Source organism: Mycteria americana, chromosome 7, assembly GCF_035582795.1.
Source record: "Mycteria americana isolate JAX WOST 10 ecotype Jacksonville Zoo and Gardens chromosome 7, USCA_MyAme_1.0, whole genome shotgun sequence".
In the NCBI taxonomy this organism is placed as follows: Eukaryota; Metazoa; Chordata; class Aves; order Ciconiiformes; family Ciconiidae; genus Mycteria; species Mycteria americana.
In genome coordinates, this window is record NC_134371.1 from 2,204,441 (window position 1) to 2,227,260 (window position 22,820).

Sequence of the window (22,820 nt, forward strand, 5' to 3'; positions counted from 1 at the left end):
TGTGGAGAGATCCACGCTCATTTATTCCAGCTACGCGTCCCAAGCAGACCTGGCCTCACGGCTGCCTGCTCCTAGGAGGGACACCAACTTCGAAAGCTTTCCACGTCTTTCATTTGCAGCAGAAGCACATCAATATCCCACACGTCCCGCTGATCTGCAGTGGTCAGTGATGGCATTTAAAAAAAATTAAGTTTAGTTTCAATGTATTTGACATCCAACAGGCAGTAAAAAAAAAAAGCTTTATATTTTATTTCTTGTAAAAATCTTTTAACACATGCAGACTAAAACCAGTGTAAGAAAGTATCCACCATCGTTTAAACAAATAACTATACTTAAATATAAGTGTCTGCAATTGACTTGTATAAAAATAAGGTACGTTTTGCCTTTTTACAGAAATCCATTCTCCAGTTCTCATATCGATAAACAATACACAACTCTAATACATACAATTTAACCTGATCGTTGTTTTCCATCAATCTGATACTGCTAAGGTATTATGTGCAAAAGTTGGTAACAGTTTCTTTCCCAAAAGAAAAATCTTCTACATGTTTTAGAAAATTAGATATTGGGTTTAAATTACTCAAATCCTAATCGGTTCTTTGTTCTCAAATAAAGAGTCCATTTACTGTATTATATACAGGCTTAACTAGAATCTGGTGTGGGTGCAAACCTCAGCGTCTGTGCCTGCTGTGCCCTGACCGGCCGCTACCGTGGTGTTTGCCTTTGTGAGATCTCTCGAAGGAGCGGGACCTCTCGCGCCTGTCTCTGTGGTGTCCCCGCTCGTGCCTGTGCTTCTTGGCAGCATCAGAATGATCCCTGGATTTGCTCTGCGAACGTGAACGAGATTTTTTCCTTTTGTGACCGTGTCTGTTTGCACTCTTCAACTCCTCCCTGCTATGCTTGGTCTTCAGGTGCGGCGAGCCGTGATTGTGGTGTCGGCGAGGGCTGCCACTGTGGCTGCGGGACCTGCTTCTGGATCTTGAGCTGTATGTCCCAGACAGGCTCCGCCTATTATTGTAGCTTACAGGAAAGTGTTAAAAAAGTTAAAACAGGTCTTCCACACAGAAGAAAGTAAAACCATAAATCAATCAATGCTTAGGAACTTCCAAGTTACTGGAAGAAATCAGAGACTATTTCTCCCACAGGGATAGCTGATGAATGAGTGACCATCCCAGAACACACTTTTGGGTTGAGTTCCTGTGAAAACAAAAAGCCCAAACCAAACCCAAACCCTGAATGCAGCGCCTTTCATAATTGTTTGACCTTGTCAAGAATCTTCCCCTCAACACCAGATTGCAAATCGGTTATTGCCTTTTTTTTCCTTCAATGATTTGACAGTCAACAATACTTAGGGGAACACTTCACTGAGATCCAAGTTGTCAGTTTCCAACTTGGATGTCAGTCTGAAGACTCTTTAAAAATACATATATAAATATAATGCCAGCAGCTATCACTGCATCACCCTGGCACAGTTCCCCCTCTTCCCCAGTCACAGAAGAGAGGCAGAGTACTGAAGAGCCAGACAGTGCATCATGCAACACTGACAGAAGATCCATTCTCCCACGCATTTGGGAGAAAGCTGCAACACATGAAATGGGCTCCTATGGCACTTCTTGCTACTTCAAAGTAGACAGAGTTCTGAGAGACTGCTCTCATTTATCATGGATTCCTTGTGAAGATCATCAAACAGGGCAAGACTACCTTGCACTCACTCCATCACAGACTCACTGTGTACACATGCAGTTAGGAGAGTCTTAAGCTTCCATTTTACAGCAAAGCTTTTACAGCTTGAACTATCAATGGCAGTTACCAACAGAACTGCTCCATGTCAAGAACTGAGAGCCTGAAGCCAGACCCAAGTCTCACATTGTTGCTGGCCAGCAGTCAGAAGCTTGTGCTAAGCACCTACAAGCTACTTGGAGTGGCTCTACTTCTTAGAAGTGAGAAACCCTGCTGAAATATACCAGAGAACTAATTATGACAAAAAAAGGACAACCCCCCTGAAAAACCTTGCCCCTTCCCTGCAACCCCCCACCAACCAACAATACTTACTGCCGCCTAGGAGTGTGAGATCGAGACCTCGACTTTGTTCTTGACCTAGATCGACTAGCACTTCTGCTGCTTCTACTTCTCTTGCTTTCTTTTCTCATGCTGGGGGGGGGAAGGGGGGAAAATAGGGTTACACTTCAGAGATACTCATTACTTCCATGAAGTAGCTCAAAAGTAGTTCACTGTACTTCAGTTGGAGAAACCGTTTTTACAGAATTCTTCTCTTCATCAGGAAGAGATTTTTACCTACCCATTGTAAGGGCTCTTTGAAGCTTGCTGCCTCTCTTCTGGCTCTTTTTTAATGGTTTTGGTATTCACAGATACTGGAGTCTTCTCTTCAGTTTTTACTTCTCTTGGGGAAGCTGAGAATTGAATTTAAATATAGGTATTTTATTCATAGACTTTGTAATGAACATATTGTATCCTTTATACACCTGTGCCAGTATTTGCACAAAATGTAAATGTGAACTCAATAGCTACTACTTGATTCCACCTTTCCATTTATAGTATGCTCCTAGAAGAGAACACTGGAGTGAGATGCCTGCGGGGAGACGCATAGGAGTTTAAAGCCAGCTGCCGGCGGGGGTTGGGAGCGGGGAGAACACTGTGACCTTCACGCCAAGCAACCAGGCTCATCTGAGACTTCATCCACCAGGGCCCAAAGGCTGCCCTTATGGCCCACAAATATGTAACTTAAATTGTTACCTTGACAGTTGATTTCCAATACTATAGAGAGAATTAAGACTGAACAACAAAATTACAGATTTCACTTTTATATTAGTGGTACAAGTATAACGAATAACAAAAAACTTATTTAGTTTAGAAGTCAATCTGCCTCTACAGTCAGCCAATATAGCCCAGAGATAGATTCACCTTTTCACAGAAGGGCTACCATGCAAGAACGATGCATTTGTATCTGGCCTCCTGACGGTAAGGCAGAGGTGCTGCATTATGCCTTACACTGCAGCTTCCTAACTCAATAGGGTTCAGAGGTTTAATGTAAAAATACAGAAAGGCAGAATTCTGTCAGCTTTCCCTCAGTTTGTCAACGAGTAAGAAATCTTCCAAAACCCCACCAGAGGTCCCTTTCACTCAGACTCTCCTAACCTAGGCTCCCGCTTCACAGAAATAAGAAAAAGCTTTCATTGTTTAGTGAGAAATTTACACTCACCAGCTCAAAGACCTCTGGAAACTCAGATGTATTGTTCTTAAGGAGAAATAACTGCTACAAATATTGCTTTCTCAGAATATGTTCCTAAGTTCCTGAAGAGGCCACATCACAAACAAGGGCCTGTAACTTCTACTTTACCCACCACCACTGGACCAATGCTTGTGATAGCCTTTAAATTTTGTTGGTAGTTTACAGATCAATAGCAGCATTAAGAGGTAAAAGCACCAACACAAAACTGTCTGTTCATTGTATCATTAGAGTTCAGACAGATTTATTGGCCAGTTCAAGATACACATTACAACAATTTATTCACTCTAATGCCAAGACAGCACTGTGACCTTCCCTTCTCCATTTCCTGACCACAAGCTGCCTTCTTCACTGCTCTTGAACAGTTGACAAGTACATTAAAGAAAAGCAGAGAAAGCAACTTGCAGACACCTGCTGCAAAAGGAACCATGAAGGCTATTGCGACACCCCCCCAACAGATTAAATCCAGAGAGCCCCTCTTCACAACACAGTAATATACAGCAAACTCCTGGGTCTAGACGTTTTCATAACAAAATTATCTCAAGGGTGCATATTATTAATGTATTGCTCTCCATCTGTGGAAGTATGGAGTAAGGCATCCCATTTCCCTCTAATCTGCTATTTCAAGGTATTGAAACTGGTTTCAAAATTTGTGTGTTTTTTTTTTTTAAAAAAAAGACAGCTCTGTCTTGCTTCTTAGTTCTGAGAAAGCCTAAATTGTCTAACAGCTCAAGAAGCAAACCTATATTTTTTAACACCTTGGGACACGGATTTAGACTTATCAAATAGTATTATCAAGTTTCTGTTCAGAAAACAAACTTACATGGTTTGGATGCAGGAGAAAAGCCACCCAGTGTCGAGAGTGCTGGGGTTCCATCTGGATTTAAACCTTTTGCCTTCAGTTTAGCTTCCTGTAGTGCCATTTTCCTCTTTTCTACTTCTTTATCCAGGAACTCATAATTGGGCTGTTAAAGTAACAATGTGGTAAGAAGCTGAACTAATGCAATTCATAGTTTCACCTCACTTCTGAAAAATACGCAATTATCTTTTAATCATCTGTCCAGTAATGTGACTAATTTCCATAATTTGTTCTCACGCTCCCCTTAGAGAAGCCACACAGCAGAGCCTTTCCAGTTAGTAGATATGTATGCAGGTGTTCCCAAACACGCTTAAGACAACCAAGAGACAGCTCAAGCTGCACTGAACACTGAATAGGAAAAACAAACACCTCAAAGTTACCTTCTTTCTGGTATAGAGCTTAAGAGTCGTTAAGCATATCTCCTGAATCTCCTCTTCCGTGGTGCCAAAGAGCAAGAACCAGTGAGGACGGGTAGGTAGTGGAATCTGAAAATAAAACGACCCAAAGCTTAATAATAGAGATTACAGACCAGGCTCTCGCTTTAAATATTGTCATTAATTTTCTTGAAACCCAATTACTAGCAATAAAAGGCAATGCTAACTAAAGACAGATGAATACTCACCTGCAGAGCTCTAGCAGCGAGATAAATGCAAGCACATGCTATAGTCTCTGGCTGAAAGCGAACAAACACATTTGTTCGAAGGCTGTCATTCATGTAATTCCTGAAAAAAAAAATTTAGGGAAGGTTGGAACTCAGGTTTACATCTTTTTCTTTAGAGGATAACAATATTGGAGACTCAATTGACTTTATTATTTTTTCTGTTATTATATTAAACATTTGGTTTGTTTTTAATTATTGCATTTGATGTTTACATTTGTTACTTCTGTAACAAAGTTTGCACCATTGCCATTGTTTTGAAACCCCAATGCAAGTAATAGTATGTAATGGCTACTTCCTAGGTAGGTACGTTAAGTTATACCGTGAAGTGTCCATTGAGTTAACAATCTAACAAGTACTTTTTATCTGTCCAGCTGTTTGCTTTTAAACACCAATGTTCTTGTATTTAAAAATCAATATGCTTAAAACTCAAATGCAAGCATGAAAGCATGGTATAGTTTTAACCTACCATTTTCCAGAGGCTAGATGAAACCTATAAAGTTCATAAAACATTGCATTTAAATCCTATGTGTGCCTTGAGTCACATTAACTTCATCCAGAGAGCGAAGCATCCAATTTGCTCACTGAGTGTTGGAAAAAGACCTGCAAGTTAGTCATCGGTCTCCCACTTCACTAAGCTACTGTTCTTCCACCACGGTGGCACTGCCAAGCAATACATGCCAAGAGATACATTTAAACAGCAGAGACCTCCATCGATTTCTAAGTTACTGAAGCTACAAGAAAGAAACGAACAGCAGTCAGTAAGTTTTGACTCTACAGAAAACCATGCCCAATACGGCTTCTAAGTGAACATGCTGCATGCACTGTAATTTTCTTTTCTTTTTTTTTTTTTTTAACTCCAGTTTAGCCAAATGCTAAATCAACTAAATAAAGTTGGCAGAAAGTCTACCCCATGTGTCCTTTAAATACACTACAGTATACAGTAGCTAGGCAACAAATACATTTAGAAACATTTTTAACAGTTACTTCTAAAAGCAAATATACAAATCCTTTGACACCCAGACAGAACTAGAAGATGCTGCCCGATGGATATGGACCACTTCAGTGAATCTCGGATGAGAGCTTGCACTGGGTTGGCTGGAGAGAAGGGCAGCCAAACAGGCCATCCCCAGGTCATGGGCTGAGGTGCAGAGGGCAGAGCTCTATGACTTACCATCATGGACTACCCTTTAATTAAAGAGTAGAAAAAAGAACAAAGTTAAATTGAGTTCTCCATTACTATACTGGAATCAAGCCATGAAAATAGTAAGCAGAAACAAGCACTAAAATATTTTAAAAGTATGTATTTGTGTAATAACTTACATCTCATTGCTTTGCATACCGATCATCAGGCTTGTTATTTCTGCTACTATTTTCCTGGCTAGGAAAAGAATGGAAAATAACAACTTACCAGGCTGTCTGTACCAGGGTTTGATTACGTTCACATTCTAAGACTTGTAAATACATAACAATGATCTGAGGAATAAGGGGAAAAAAAAAAAAGACTCAGTTTTAACATATAAAGCAACAGTATAGTAACTATATATAGCCAAACAGTGTTCCAAAACAATGGTCTCTCCTCCTTTTCTAAGTATACACTGTAAGCTCAGATGTCATCCAATCATGTTCAGACAATGCTTTATTTTACTACTTTTCTATGATTTTCAAACACGGTCACCTTTAACGTTTCCCAAGGAAGCAATTTCTACCAAAGTCAACATGACTATTTGCCCAGGCACTCTGGCAAAAGCATTCGCGATAACTACTAAGGAATAAAGAGAAGAAATGAGGTCATTTTTACACCTGTATTTCTCATCCCACAGCTCACAATGATGCCATCACGGTGGAATAATATTTACAATTGTATTATTTTTGATAACTCACCTTATGTGGATGCTTGACATGAACACAAAATCCCAACTCCTTCAGTACCCTTCTTTCTGCTTTGATTACTTGATTTTTGGTGTTTATGTAGTTCTGATCAAGTATCAGGGGGCTTGGAGTCCTATAGTTTGCAAGAAATAAAATCAAAACTGTTTTGCATATCCAAAAATAGCGGCATCTCTGTTTTCCCTTCCAACCAACTAATGGCAACAGAAACCGGTTTTCAACTCCTGCAAGCAAGTTTAAGCATTAATCTTGTGCTGTCCAAGTTTATCTAAACTAGTTTAGTTTCTGCTTTTGACTAGCTACAGATTAGATGGCCAAGAAAAAAAAAAATTCTTTTGCTACTGTGTATGCAAACTACGCTGGTCCACCTGCTGGAACGAAAGTCAGCTTTACAGTGAAGATCTCAAAGAACCTTTACGCTTCATGACAGAGGTAGGGGAAGGAGTGCCATACAACTACCTTTGCTTGGTAGGACTTCAAAGCAGAAGTAAGCTAGAGCAGTTTTTTTTCTACTGATATTGAAGTAGCAAGCTTGTGCTTTATAAATTGCAGTTCCTTATGCACTGGAAGACAAGATTATTCAGATCTTCAGAGAACAAGACAGCCCTGCTACTGTGATATACGAAAAGCCTAGTAAAGCAAAGAATTTAGCCTCTGAAATTGTGAAAGATCTGTCTGTAATTCTGAACGCTGCAGCCACCAATCAGTGGATATCATGTCAATTCTGCCATTTGCATTTGCAAAACAAGAGCTCATTTCACAAAGATTCTTAAGTCTAGCACTATCAAGTCCTAATTCCTTCCAAATCTAACACCTGAACTCTCCAAAGCATTTTTTTAACTAAAATAACTTGCTGTATGCTTTATGCACAAGCGTCATACTGCATTTTGTATTCTTTTTTTTGTCTGTGCTTAAGACTTGACCTTTCAACATTCTACATCGTGTATTTTAGTCCACTTCCTCCTAAAGACAGACCAGCTTTTTCCCTGTTTGTAATATGCCTCACGTACTCCACATGCTTTCCAACGCAGAAGAACAGTTTTGCAACTAGTTACGCTCTAATAAACCACAGTCTGTTTACATGATAAACCTAGTACACTCCAAGCACTGATGACAAATTTATTTCACATTACTTTCAAAATAAAATAAAAAGTAGTAATGCAAAGTGGATTCAAAATACAGCTTCTGTTTTATCAGACAAAATATTTCACTACTAACTTGTCTTTTTTGATTCCATGCAAGTTCCACAAATGGATCACACTTCTTTTCCCTGATAGGTCACAGAGTAGAAAAAAAAAACACTCAAAAAACCTAGGTTCCCACCCCAGGAAGAAACAGTCAGTTTAATTGCAAGGCTAGCCAAAGGGCTTCCCAACTTCAATAAGCCACAGTTTATGCTAAGGCTTCTGCAGTCACCTGGAAGGATGCTTATTGCCATTGGTCAAAGGGTACAAGCCATCCATTTCACTAATAAAAGCATCATGTTGTATAACCATGCACCTGAAGCACGAGTTCCCCCTTCTCTTCCCACGGGGCTAAGAAGCAGCTCCCAGGAGGTTTGAAATGTGCTTCTGCAGCTTCTTGGTGCCAGGAAGGACCTACAGTTCAAGTACAAGCCTTACTACTTCTGTCTCCTAAAAAAAATGCAATGTTTTCCATGTTACATAAAAGTAACTTTTCTAGTTAAGGGTTACTCTCACTCATCACGGCAAGTTTCCAAAGTTCGTGATTTCAGCCACTGTAAATATAACCCGGTCAGAATATGGGTTCTCCCCGCCCCCCATAAATTCACTAGAAAAGAAAAACTTTTCAAGCTTCTTTAAATTAACTACTTCAGCAGAGAGTCTATGATTTTTATCTGAATGCTCAAACGCTACAAAGGCTGTCTGAACACAATGCTCTGGAGTGGAAGACCAGAAGAACCAAGCCTAAGTTCTTCAAATCAGTGAAATCGATTCACTTCCTGTTGACTTCAACTAACTATACTGGGTTTTATAATAACATTTCTTCCAATATTGCTTTATACAATTTTATCTAGCTATCACTGGCATTAACAGGATCTGCAAGGCATCACTCAGAGCGAGTTTAGGTGTCCAGGCTCAGCTTATCTTGTTAGCAGAACACTTCATCAGAGGTGACAAGTCTTGGATGAAACCGTTAGGGCAGCTATGACTTCCATTCTAAAAAAAAATCAACAGCGGGACAACATGACTGCATGGGATCATCCAACAACCTGCCATAGGATTACTACCTTCCACACATCTTTACGTTGTCTGAAAGCTATTTAAGAAAGTGAGTATTATGAAAATGCAGTAAGGTAGCTAGAAGTGCAACAAGAGAGACTGTGAACCTTACTGCAATTTCAGTTTTCACTGTCCTTCTACAGGGCCATAGGATCAGCACAAACAGTTCATACTTTGGTTGTACATGTTCAACAGCAAAGCAATATGAAACTCAAAATTAAGACACTCAAAAGTGTACTTTACTCTGTTGTCCCACGTTACTCCAGTCACTTATGACACACAAGCTCTAGAGATCTACAGATCTGAGGAAGCCATGAAAAACATCAGTTTATCCAGACAGAATTTCCAGATATAGACAAATGCAGCCTTTTACCCACTTACGCAAAAATAAAAGTCTGCAGAAGACTTTACTGCACCTCATTACTGGCAAATACTGGCAGAAGTCAGGTTCCCCACTGTGTTAAGATTTACCGATTTAGTACTTTTTACCATAAATTCCAAAGTGTTGGTAAGCATAATTATTTAGAAGTTGGAAACTTCAGAGATCTCCCTTTGGAAAACTTCTTAGCTTTCCTACTAAGTAAAAAGAGGAACTTTGCTACTGCATTTGCTGCACTTAATTCTCATCCAAGAATTAATAATTTTAGGTCCAAGTAACAAACCAGAGAAAAATATTTTTTAAGCTTATATATAGAATATAAGCTTCAAGCCCTATATATAGCCAAGTACTATTACAAATTCTTTCTTTGAATCTGTTCTTACAGATCAGCACTAGAGCTCCAGGAAAGACTTTAGACTTAAGAACAGGGAGCATACAGTGCCCGTTCTGGTAAGTCAATCCAACACTTAGTCACAAAACTTCACCGGGATTTAGAGATTGCATAACAACCCAAAAGATTAATACACACTGTAATGTGTTTTTAACAATAAATAAATTACAAATATCCTTTTTTTAAATCCCTCTGACAAACGAAACCTAAGTTCTCCATGCAGCTACAGCTTCATTTGATGTAACATTAAAATTTGGTGTCTTTGGAACGTCTAATACTTTGGAGGAAAAGTGCCTTGCATGTACTTTTGTTCATAATGCAAAAAAGTACTTCTGACAAGTACAGCATAACATCAGCATCTCATTTCAAAGACCAGATCTCCCTTATGCCAGTCAGTAAGAGAGAAGAAAGTGAGTTCTGTATTCATCTCCAACATTGTAAATATAAGCACCGTAGATTTATAGAACAGCTTGAAGAACACTAAGTAGTGTGTATTATTAATACAGACCACTTCCAACACAACTGCATCAACCTGTTTGCTGCAATAGAAGTAAAGAACAGCTGACTGAGCATCTCAAACCAACATTTGTGAGATTACATCATGACAGGAGTCACATTTGGTTCCAGTCTCATAAGGACTTTCTGCAGCTTTCAGGCACAGTTAAGATAAATAAAATCAACTTCAAGCTACATTCTACATTTAAAACAATAGTTGCACTTTGCTCAGAACACAGATGTTTCGGCACACAGTTTTTAAGAAAGCAATATTTTCATAATACGAGCTTTTCTCCATGCACACAAACATTTTTACATGCAGTACTACATGACATATGCTCGTGAAAGATCCAGAAGAAAATATGCTTGTCCAAAATACTTTAGCTTTTTCTTACTTCTCAGTATTAGAAATACCACCTAGCAGTAACTGAGTTGACTACAGGTCTTACAAAAAGAAAATTCCAATGCAATTCCCAGTTCTGCAAACAGGTACATATAAGGGACTGCTTACATAATAATTTATATAAATAGCTTTACAAATTCAAGACTTCCATATCCTTGTGAAGGCATGTTTTACTATGAATTCAAACTGCAATTATACAGAGCCAGAAAGTGCAACTAAGAACCCAAAACTGTTTAAGAAAGAAAGCAAGCCTACTCAAACTACTCAAACTTCATGTGCAGGTTAAGAGCTTCAGTTAACAGAAATACTAGACTAGAGGCGAAAAGAAAGTACAGCAGCCTAACTCATTGTTTCAGTTCTGGGTTGTGTGTGAGAAACTAACTACAGCCTAAGTGTTAGCTTCAGATAAAAAAAAAAAAAAAGATTAAGCTAGTATTCTAAAAACCTGGACAGCAAAGAAAAAAGCTTATAACAAGATACAGGAGTTCTTCCAAATGGTTCACCAGCGGCCAACCTGTTAGTCCCCCGATTCCAGTGACCTATTCTCAGAGCACTGGCTTCTCCTTGGGGATTTTCGATACTTCACTCACTGTTGCCATGACGACAGCTTCATCTTTATGTACCACTCCACATCACCCAGGCTTTGGTAAATGTAGCTGGTCGCTGTATAGTCGGTTGCAAGGGAAAAAAGAGTTGAAGTTAATAACGTGTACAGATTATGTAATTGTAATCTTGTAAAAAAGTACAGAAAAACGTTTACATCCTGCTTGTTAAAAAAAAAAAAGAAAAAAAGGCAAGCCTGAATGTCAGACTTCACCATTTTAAAGATTAATTTCATGCAGATTCACTCAGAATCTCAGAGCAACAATACCCATTTCTCCAGAAAATAATGGGTAGAAGTGCACGATTTCTCTCGACATGATGCATTTTAGACACCATGTAACATGCACAAGTGACATTCTGATTTGGAACAGGCTAGCTGGAAAGATTTAAGTTCACAGGTTAAGTTCAGTTTCTCTGATCCTTCGCACAGCACAAAGAAACAGCTAATTTATATTCTCATTGCAAAGAAAAGCATTGCATATGATTAATTAACCTTCACTGTCTGGATCAAGGCCAAAACATTAAGAATCACTGAACCAGCTTCAATAATTCCAATAAAGACTCCCTTATCCTAACTGTGGTAAGAAACACCACCACCAAATTCACAGTCAGCATAACTTCACAAAACTCTCTCAGGGCTAACAACTTTAAAAAAAAAAAAAAGAGAACAAAGCTAAGTTCCAAAGTATAACACCAAATCCTTCTTTTATCTAAAACTAACTAGGAAAACATCAGCACAAGGCAGTGAAAGCAAAAGTTTTAGATGCAACAGAAGCATAGCTAGAATAAACACACCGAGAAACAGCTGGTTTCCCTAAGGGATTTCTACTCTACTTCTCAGAAAAGGTTACACAACACTGAAGTTTAAATTCCTGCTGTAACCTGGTGATACAGAGCAGAGAAATGAATGTGTAAATTGAAGAATCTCCCCGAAAACAAAATCCTTTTGTAACTATGGATTACCTTACACTTTAAGCAATCAGCCACTAAAAGCAAAGCTACTTCATCACAGCTGACATCTCCAGTCTCACAGACTACAATACTGCTGCACAACAGATTTAACGAAATTTTGCATTTAATAGCAACTTAGAAAACTCCTCCCCTTCAACCATTCCTTGTTCCTTCCAATCAAGTCAATCTGCTTTACACATGAAAACATACACATCGCTTTACACACAAAAAAGCAGTTATTAGGCACTCACAACTGAGAATAGCTCTACAACTCGAGCAGACAATTATCCAGATCTGCACACAGATCAGGTAAGCTTACACTCACCGACAAGCTTAAACTTCACCGAAACAAGCACACGGTACCGTGAAAAACACAAGTCTCGCTTTTTGCAATTAAAGATGCCTTCAGCTTCCAAGACTCAATTACGCATTCCTTGTTGAAGTGGTGTCATTAAAGCTGCAAACACTGTAGGCTAAACCACACTTTTTTTTCAGATACTTTCTAAAATTGTTTTTTCTAAAAGGTAATACTATCATCACTGGGAAAAGTTCAGCTTTCACGCTTAGTTAACTGATACTTTATTGGCACCATAACCACATTTGGACGACTACATACTAACAAGAGGAAAGCATTAAGACTACTGAACATGGTTAAAGTCTGGAGAACGTACAGCAACCCGCTAGTTAGCTACTCATACCTAAGACTACCTTTCAAGAACTACAGGACATCAAAAATCCATTAGCAATAGACCTAAAACTACAACCATGGACCTAAAACTAGAACCAATACTCATGACTTGTAACTATATAAATAATGAAAACGGGTCTACCAAGTAATCAAAAGTAACGGTAGTAGAAGTCAGCATCAAACTGTACTGCCTACATAGCAGCCAATGAGCACTCCCTTCTCAATTTTAGGTCGTTGAACTTAGCCTGGAAAAATACTGTGAATTGAAAACTGCAGCATACATTAGTGACAACAGATGCTTATGTTCATAACGAAGCTAATCTTACCTTTTTGCTCTTAACTGACGCAAATGATGAAACACATTGATCACGTCCCTTATACGACGCGGCGCCTCTTCAATTTTGGATGCGAGATTGATGCAGGCCATAGCAACAATCTGAAAGGAAGCCCCGTTTCCATAAGAAAATGATTTTTAATCCCGATAAAACTAGAATTACACAACTAAAAAAAAAAAACCAAAACCCCAAACCCGTGGCCTAAAGGCTCGAAGAGAGCAGCCTGTTTGGCATGTGGCTGGCCAAACTGACCGGTCGCCCAGAACAGCGCCTAGCGCGTTCCTCCTCCCCCCCCGCTCCCCCGCCAGGCCGTGCCGCGCTCACCTCGAAGCTGTGCTTGACGAAGGACTTCGAATAGAAGAACCGATGAAACAGCACTTGCCCCGTCGCCATCGCCACCTATGAACGCAAAGGGAGGGAGGAGGAAGAAGGAGCGGGAGTCAGTCGCCGGGCCCAGCCGCCGCCGCCGCCGCCATTTTGTGTCAGGCACCAGCTGGCGCCGCCGCCGCCCCCCCGCCTCACACGCCCTTCCCGCCGCGCCACAATGGCGGCGCCCGCCCTCCCTCTCTCCCTCCCCGCCGCGGCCTGGCCGCCCCGGGCAGGCGCCGGGGCCCGCACCCACCTGCGGCAGGCGGAGGAGGATGCCGGCCGCCTGGATGAGCTCGCAGCCCAGGATGCGCAGGTCGGTCTCGCACTGCAGGTCCAGGCCGTCCTGCATGGAGGGAGTGGGCGAGAGGCGCTCCTCGGGGATCAGCGAGTGGTCGATGGTGAGCGACACCTCCGAGTAGAGCCGGTCGCCGATGAGGATGCCCGGGGCGGCGGGAGCCGGCGGGGCGGCAACGGTGGCGGCGGCGGTGGTAGCGGCGGCGACGGCAGCAGTAGCAGTGGCGGCGGCGGGGGGGGCCGGGTGTGTGGCGGCGGAGGCCATGATGGCAGAGCTCATCCGCACCGCAAGCCGGCCACGCACAGACTAGCGCGGCCCGGCGCCGTGACGCAGCACACAGCGGCGCCTCCGCGCGGCACGCCGGGAAAAAAAAGTCCGCCGGCCCCGCCCCGTCCCGTCCCGTCCGCCGCCGATCGCTGCCGTCCCGGCGGGGACCGAGAGCCGAGAGCCGGCCGGCGCTGCCCCTCTCCGGTAAAACGCGACCGATGCGGAGGCTGAACCCGCCCCGTCCCGATCGCTGGGGCCCTCGGCAGGAGGAGGAGGCGGGCGCGGCCCCGGCCGGCGGCAGGGCGGCTGTCCCCGGGAGGAGGACTTCGCCCGGGCGTCGGTGGCCGCCTCGGGTGACCCGTGCCCCGCCTGAAGATCCCCTTTGGCAAGCGAGGAAGGAAATGAGGCCACGCGTGGGCCCGTGCAGGCGCGTGTTCCCCCCCGCGGGGAGGAAACGGCTGCACCGCAGCTGCCGATCGTGCCCCTGCACTGGGCACTGGTGAGGCCGCACCTCGAATGCTGTGTTCAGTGTTGGGCCCCTCGCTCCCAGAGAGACATTGAGGGGCTGGAGCGTGTCCAGAGAAGGGCAACGGAGCTGGGGAAGGGTCTGGAGCACAAGGCTGATGGGGAGCGGCTGAGGGCCCTGGGGTTGTTCAGCCTGGAGAAAAGGAGGCTGAGGGGAGACCTCATCGCTCTCTACAGCTGCCTGAAAGGAGGGGGTAGAGAGGTGGGGTCGGTCTCTTCTCCCAGGTAACAAGTGATGGGACGAGAGGACATGGCCTCAGGTTGTGCCAGGGGAGGGTTAGACTGGATATTAGGAAATTTTACTTCACTGGAAGGGTTGTCCAGCATTGGAACAGGCTGCCCAGGGCAGTGGTGGAGTCCCCATCCCTGGAGGTATTTAAAAGCCGTTTGGCTGAGGTGCTCAGGGACATGGTGTAGTGGTGGGCTTGGCAGGGTTGGGTTTACGGTTGGACTCGATGATCTTAAAGGTCTTTTCCAACCTATACGGTTCTGTGATTCTGCACCACGGGTCTGACTGCGCTGCGGATGGAGCGGGGCGGCTGGCCTTACTCGCTTTTTTACAGCATTTTCCACTGCGAAAGGCTTTAAACAGTGAAAAGTGACTTAACTGCACTGTACGCTGCACAACAGCAGAGAAAAAAGGGAATTATGCTGGTTAAAGTGTGTTTTAAAGACCGTATAGGTTATCTGGTTTGTGGCCTGGATGCAAGCTCAGCCTGGAGCTGCGGTAGGGCTCAGTGCTCGCAACGTGACGCAGGGGGAAAAAAAAAATCCATAAAATTGAGTAAGAAAATAAACAGGATGGCTGTGGTGCAATACTGACAGAAGGTGGGCTGTGCATTTCCAGACTGGAAGCACACTCCAGCAAAAAGTTACCTTCCACTTCATTTATTAATGAAGAAAAAAAAAGGTTAAAGCCGCTACTGCAGTTTAAGCCATTGTACATAAATGCATGTTAAGTGTTGGGGAAACGGTCCCGTGCCGGACGGCCGCCCACCGCCTTCCCCATCCATCGCATCGCCCCACATTTGTCCCACGTTACCCGAGGATGCGGGGATCCTCGGCCCCACAAAGACGTCACCCAAGGTAACGGCTCACAGAGCCAATTCCAGAGGCTTTTCCCTCATTTAGCTGCTCGCTGCGTAACCAGCCCCTCGCAACACGCAGAAGTTGGGGGTACACGGGCCGTGATCTACGCTCGCTATTCTGAGTTTTACATGCTAGAAATTTGTTATTTTTACAAACTACTGCTTCTCAGTTACATCATGTAAGGCTGTATGGTAGCTCCGCTGATTTCTGATGACAGGCGTGACACGTACGATGTGTTTATTTCGAGTAAGAGAGCATTTGAGAGCTGGAAACAGCCCTCTTTCAGCAGGCTAGGATGCTGTTACTGTAATAAACGTTTCCATTGCAATCTTACGCGCTGCTTGAAAAAAACATTATTCTGATAAAACGTGGATCGTTTGGTTACAATCCTGCAAACCGCAGAAACACAGCACCAGGCTTTCGGAGTGCTCAACTACCCTCCCCAACGCCCAGTTTCTTATGTGGAAGTAAAGCTACCAGCGTGTTGCTCCGGCAGGGGCAGCTCAGCTGTCCCCGTTCCCGAGTGGCTGGAAACGGTCCCTCTGCGGGCCGGGACACTCGGAGGGGACAGACAGCACGAGGCTGCCCTCACCGTCCCCGCTGAGGAGAACGGCGAGGCGGCCCCGGCGTTGGGTAAAGGCGGTGCCTACCCTGCGACGGCCGCTCGCCCTCCGGCCGGCGGGGCGGCCGCCATCACCTCAGCGCAGACCCGGCGGAGGGGGACGACGGCCGCGCACGCGACACCCGCCGCTGCCTCCGGCCACCGCACTCCCGAACACCGCCGCGGCGGCGCCGGAGGCCTCACAGCGATTCCCGCCAGGCCCGGCCGCGGCCCGCCCGGCTGCCGCAACCACCCCGGGACGCGGCGACCGGGGAATTCCCGCCGGTTGCATCACTTCTCGGAACGGCGGCACCACGCCCCGCTGGCCATATCCCTCCGCGGCCGCGCGCCCTGGCCGGGACTAACTCCCCGCGGCCTGCCATGAACTGAACGGCAAATCCCGCCCCCGCAGACAGCTTCGGAATCTGATTGGCTCGCCCGGCCTGAGTGGCAGAGCCCCCTCTCGGGCGCCGTCCGCCATGTTGTGTGGGGAGCTGAGTGCCCTCCCGTCGCCTGCCCGCGTCCTCAGGTGTCCCCGCCGGGCAGGGCGCTGCCCGGCACCTCGGGGGGCCTGGCGGCAGCCGCCCTCCTCAGCCGCGGGTTTGAGCTGGCTCTGCGGGCAGGCGAAGCCGGCCAGTATCGCCCCGGCGGGCAGGACGGGGCTGGCGGGGGGGTCCTACGGAGATCCGGCGGCTCTTCTTGCCGGCATGTTGCGGCCTCCACAGGGCCCCTGGCTAGAGAAGGAGGTAAAGCCGGCGCAGGCCTTGTCTGGAGCAGGGACTGGCTCTCCTCAAGCGTCTCTCTGAGCTCTCCTCCTCTACCTGGGCACAGTCTGCTGGTTTCTACTCATGCTCTCCCAGCCTAGAAGGTCCCAGTGTCCTGCACATTCGCAGCAATGCCTTGTAACCTCTTTCTTATGAGCCAGCATGCCCGACAGCTGACTGGCCTGGTCTGTAATCCAGCGGCAACTCACCAAACGGCTGTGGGACTGCAAATCAAGAGACCGTGACTGCGCTGCAGCAGGGGATACCTCAAAGAGGAAAGCTCAGGGCCCACAGAATCTGCTGGAGGGGACACACACGCTCTTAGCTAGCCATGATAATTTCATGCATGGGCATGGGATACCTGTCAGTCAGATGGGCTCATCGGTGCAGTTTTGACCTTGTGGGACAGGCTGAGAGCTCTGCAGGGAGGGTAAGGTTGCAGTGCTGCAGAGGGCACAGGAAAGATTGACTTTTTTTTTTTTTTTTCCATTGGTTGTCAAGGATGAGCAAACCTGATGGGAGCAGAGGGTTCACAGGATGTGAGGTTGCCTACCCCCCATGGAACCAGGCCAGGTTGCAGTATAATTAATTTAGCAAAGGGTCAGAAGAGTTCACTGCTGCCAGGGTTTGTTGTGCTAAGGGAGCCCAAGATAGAAGCATTTGTAGAGAGAGAGAAATCCAAGATTTTTTTAATCAGGGACAAGAAAAATCAGTGCAGAAACCTAGTCTGCCAGGCTTTCACAGGAATGGCCTTGCTGAAGGAGGCTGAGGTGCATGTGGCCTGGTCTGCTCTTCCTCAGAGCAGCCAGCACGGGGTGTGGAGTAGCTGGGTGTGGCACCTTATTTTCTGTCATGGTTACAATGATTAGGCAAACTTCCTTGGTTTTACAAGCAAGTCTTTTAGAAAGATCACCAAGTCCCCAGTACACAATGTTTGCTTTTTAGCCTTCCTTTCCGTTTATAGCTTGGGGTTTGAGAACCAGTCTGTAACTATCACTGAAATAGTGCTTTTTATAGAAATAGGGCATTTAATTGGGAGGTGCTGTACGTGCAGGTTCATGACTAGGGATTCTAGTTAGGTGGAAGGGTTAGTGTGGTCACCCTGTGTTTTCCTGGTCCTTTCACAAGCTCCCTCCCTTTAGCCATGTACTGTACGGTCACTGATATTTTAAAAACCATTTTACATAGATTAAAAAAATGCCACCACCAACCAGGAACATCACTGGCCTTTTAGAAACCTGCAAGTCTTCTATGTTGCATTAACACAGCCAAGAAAAGTCCAGTGAATCCACAATGCTAGTGCTAAGCATCTCTGCAATGGCAAAAGCAATTCACAGTCCATTGAATGTACTGAAGATTAAAGAAATAGTAATAAAAAGGGGAGCTGGGAAAAGATTGCCATGGTTGGCTCAGTTCTCTAACCCTCAAATTATTCTGAAGGTGAAAATACCAGGTTCCTTGGTATTAGCAGAAGGCAAACAGCTCTTTCTGTTTTCATAGCAGTTGACAAAGTTTGCCAAATGGGCTGGAAAGAAGGAAAAACGAGTCATGCGAGCAGCAGGTGTCACTCATTGCAGTGGAATTTGCCCACTTTTTTTTTTTTCCCACGTACACACCCATTATGTATTAGTCTTAATTTGCTACAGTTCTCCAGGTTACACTTTGATGTTTTAAAAACCTGAAGAGAAGTGTATTTGCTTTCCTTAGGTGGCTCAACCTGCCTGTACCGTTCTTACCAATTCTTGATGTTTTTGGTGTGTATATTTTTGAATTCAGTAAAGTTGAGCAATGCGTTGTCCCCTCAGCTGTTACGCAACTGGAAGTCTTAGCTATGCCAGAAAGGTTTGCTGTAGAATTTTTAAAAATAAAGAGTGCAAACAGCCTGCAGTACCCGGTGAGCTGGTACCCGATGGCTCCAAACTGGTGAACACGGAGTTACATTAGTGTTTTATAGGAGGTGGTGCCCACGTTAGTGGTCCCCTTGCTGTAGAAGCGTACCCAGATGTGCACAGTAGACAGCTTAAGCCTGTTAACGAAGCGGCAGAGTAAGTTCACGTTTGTTTCCAGGACACAGTACGCTGCTGGAAAGCAATGGCAGTCAGTAATGGCTGGTGGAGTTATGAATGCGATTGCATTAACGAGCCTAATGCTCTTGTGCCCTTTGGCCTGGGACCGTACAGTTCATGGAAGCTCTTTAAGTCAGATAGCTACCAGCATTAACCTGGACACTGAAATACGTGTGCTTGGCGTCATGTTCATACAGAACAGCCTACAATCGTACAGCATTTGCAGCGTTGGTGTCCAAGTAGATTTGGCATCAGTGCCATGTTGCCTCCAGCCTTTCATAATCATTCTTCCTCACCTTCCGTAGCCCCTGCAGCTGCTAAGACTCCAGCACCAAGCAGCACAGGGCTGCCAGGAGGCACCGTCGGAGCACGAGCCCCACTGCTGGCCCTTTGGGAGGGAACGATTCCCCAGCTCGCCCAAGCAGGCAAATGCACTTGGGACTGGGATATAGCAGCGTATCATGCCTTCCGAATCTGTGGTGTCTGTCCTGCACCCCTTCGGCATCCATACCTTTGCGCATTTCTGCATCATCTGGCAATGCTGTTTCATTCTTCCAGGCTTCTGATTGCAGTTACAGACTCCAAAGCTGAGCGATAAACTGCACTGGCAGAGGATGGCTGAGCTGAAAAGAAGGCAGCACCAGCTTCTGAGTGAGCCTTGTGGGAAGGGAGTTTTAGGACATCCTAAAACCTCTCTCCTAGTGGGTAATTAGACCACCTCAGTGCCTAAAATCCCCTGAGGATTTTACAGGATTGTCAGCAAATGTTTCACTAAAGGGAATACAAGAACAGGTTCTTAGTAAAGAACTGTGAATTGCAACATGCAGTTAACCGTAACAGAATAGCAAGGATTTGTTTGGAAAAATAATAATCTGTGATGACAGAAAAATCTAATTTCCTTAAACAATGATAGATGTCAGTATGTAAGAAAATATGATAGGAAGTTAGGCAGTAAAATATTTTGACATGAGCTGATATCAGAAAGTTTTTGCTGTCATATCAAATAGACCAGACTAGAAGAACGGAGACTACTGTTAGATCAATTCACTCATTGCATTCAACTAATTTTTTACTTTGGAGATTTTAGAAAGTTGATTTTTTTTTAATGAAATAATTTAGGAGATTGATTTCAATTCTTCATGCTGAATCTGATAAATTAACCGAGACGCTAGAATTATCTGCCATCTCAGTGATAAAAATATGTGTTATCAGCTCTAATAGGACTTCTGATTGCAAGTACACTTCCAGTACGGGTTGAATACTGGGTTCGCATTGATATAAATGAGTTTGGCACCCAAAGACTTGGCAGTGAGGTTTACTCAGGCTGGAGAAATGGTGTTTTACTCTGTCAAATTATGACTTGAAGAGGAATTAGTTAGGTACTTCTATAAAAGATTTGTAGAGACTCCAATTTTGGACTCTAAATTAACAGCGCAGAGAAACAATGAATATTTTTTTGCCAAGAAAGGTTGGACCAGATGATCCTTGAGGTCCCTTCCAACCTGGTATTCTGGTATTCTGTGGTAATTTGAAATCATTCCCAGAGGGTGATTTCTTTAAACTCTTACTCACTGGTTTTGAAAGAGAAAAGAGGAATTCAGTAGCGTAAGTTATATCCTGCAGTTTTTACCATGAATAACTTGGTGTGAAACCAGAAGTGTAATTATGAATACAGCCTTTTATATAAGGGTTTCTCTGTTTCACGTTAACTCATGCTTTACCTTCCACTCCCTAAATCTCTCACTCTCTTGGTTTCAGTGGCATTCCTCTGCATTCCTCCTGGCAGCACTCATTTCTTGCTTACTCCAGTGAAGCTACAGCTGGTGACTGGCTTAAAGTCTTTATCAAGAAAAGATTAAAACCTTGTTCCTGTGTGAAAACAAACCTTTTTTTTTTTCAAGGATGCTGTCATGTAGAATGTAAAAATGTGCTGCTGAACTGGAATATTTGTGTTCTTCAAATCTCATACTCAAGATACAATATTTGTTGCCTTTTGCTTTCTCAGTAAAGCTGTGTTTCTGCAAAAGTGTTTTATAGATTTTTCAGAAGACTAGTGCAAGCTCTGCAGCATTTGGATGCTAATTGAAGCCCACGTCTCTCTCTCATTTTTTGAGTTTATGGACTCGGGGCTTCGTGTTTCCTGTCACAATACATACTAATTGCTTAGCGTTCAATCAAAAGAAGTATGAGACATTTGGAAAAGAACTCTAAAGAAAGAATGCTCACCGTATATTAAAATTGGTAAGCTTTTCCTACGGACTGATGTGCACCAGCTCACCTATTTGCAAACAGTAGTTTGATGCATTTGCAGATTGAACATCATGTTTAAAGTCATTTTAGTTCAACCCTGTTTTCCAGCACATTTAAAACTCGAGCTTGTTTTTCTCATTGAGAAACATTGGTATTCAAGAAAACGTGTGCGGAATTTGATTGATCAGACCTAATAATGGTCAGACAATGATATGGCAGCAGAAGTCATATTCAGATGCAGATCAGCGAGAGCCCATTTCATCTGCACACAAGTTACGTGCCTTAAGTAGTCTGGTTTGAGAAATAGAAAATGAGAAATGCGTCCAGCTACAACCGACACGTGAAGGTAACGCACCGGCCTTTGAACTGCGGTAGGCAACTTCTGAGAAAGGGCAGGGCTGGCAGCAGCAGTACTGTCACTGCAAGGACGGGCCAGTCCTTCCTCCTCCGGGACAAGGTTGCCATTCCCATAAGCAGGAGGCAGATGAACCCTAACCTGTTCAGCGGCACCTCAAGGTGGAAAAGGTTATGCACATTTGCTCCAACAGCTCCGACTCTGGGAGAGCCAAACCCTGTCAGAGGGATGGGGACAGCAGCTGACTGGACAGTGATGCCTGAAACCATGGCAACTTTATGCCTTAGCACATGCCTGTCCGTGTCTCTAAATGTTCCAAATGTGAAGATAATGACCTTTAAGGCTAGACCCCTGTGCTTCAGCATCTCGTGAGGCTGGATGCAAGAACCTCAGCAGGCTTAAGTCTTCCATGGGTCATGTTTATCTACGATGTGGACCTCGTGTGGTCACGAGCAGCTGGTGTTATGTGTAAAATGCAGGCAGGCACATCTGAGAGGGTATAACGATTGCTTTGCACTAGTGTAGATAATTACCCAAAATGTGCGACAGCAATACGATGATGTCTCAGCTGCCAAGTGGTTCTGAGAAGCAGGTGGTTTCTACTGTACCTCAGGTTTGACTCAGCACTATTAGGTAATACCCAAAAACGTGGAGGGGTATTACATGAAAAAACAGGCTATTTCATGTCCTTGAGGTACGCTATAGCTAACAGTCCACTGCTCCAGGCAGAGCTGACACGGCAGGAGCAGGCAGCGAGCTCTCCTCTCCCCATTCCTCGGGGCAGCCTGTCTCCGGAGGGTCAGCAATGCCGTTGGCCAGCTTTGGGAACGGGGGCAAATGCACAACTAGGCTCGATGTTATCCCCACTGGGTGGTCACCGTGCACTTTAAAGAAGAGATACGCTCTGCATGCATGCCTATATAAACATCTGCCTCAGATCTGTCCTGGGGAAATTACCATGGGGCTGGTAGTACTTCCATTTGGAGGTAAGAAAACTGGGAAAATAGCAAATGGGAGAGTATGACTTTGAGCGCGGGACAGATTCCCGAAACTCACAGTATGGCCCCTTGCTTCAGCGAGAGGCTCTTGCACCCCGC

The 22,820-nt window shown here is 44.5% G+C and overlaps 1 protein-coding gene across 1 annotated transcript; it reads right to left on the reverse strand.

The window, feature by feature from the left end:
- Positions 1-224: 224 nt before the first annotated feature.
- CCNL1 (cyclin L1) lies at positions 225-14,127 on the reverse strand. Its single transcript, XM_075506774.1, has 11 exons — positions 13,765-14,127; positions 13,467-13,541; positions 13,134-13,243; positions 6,649-6,769; positions 6,176-6,240; positions 4,729-4,828; positions 4,487-4,591; positions 4,071-4,212; positions 2,300-2,411; positions 2,053-2,151; positions 225-1,020 (listed from the first exon to the last, which is right to left on the reverse strand). Exons 1-11 carry the CDS (start codon positions 14,083-14,085, stop codon positions 672-674), a joined length of 1,599 nt encoding a protein of 532 aa, XP_075362889.1. The 5' UTR covers positions 14,086-14,127; the 3' UTR covers positions 225-671.
- Positions 14,128-22,820: the final 8,693 nt, after the last annotated feature.

What these genes read in the sequence shown, in the direction of transcription:
- CCNL1 (XM_075506774.1), bottom strand. Translation starts at nt 14,085, where the DNA reads ATGAGCTCTGCCATCATGGCCTCCGCCGCCACACACCCGGCCCCCCCC. An exon ending in TCCTCCTCCGCCTGCCGCAG is followed by an intron (nt 13,542 to 13,764) that starts GTGGGTGCGGGC and finishes TTGCGTTCATAG; the next exon opens with GTGGCGATGGCGACGGGGCA. An exon ending in TTCTCCTGCATCCAAACCAT is followed by an intron (nt 2,412 to 4,070) that starts GTAAGTTTGTTT and finishes TTCAATTCTCAG; the next exon opens with CTTCCCCAAGAGAAGTAAAA.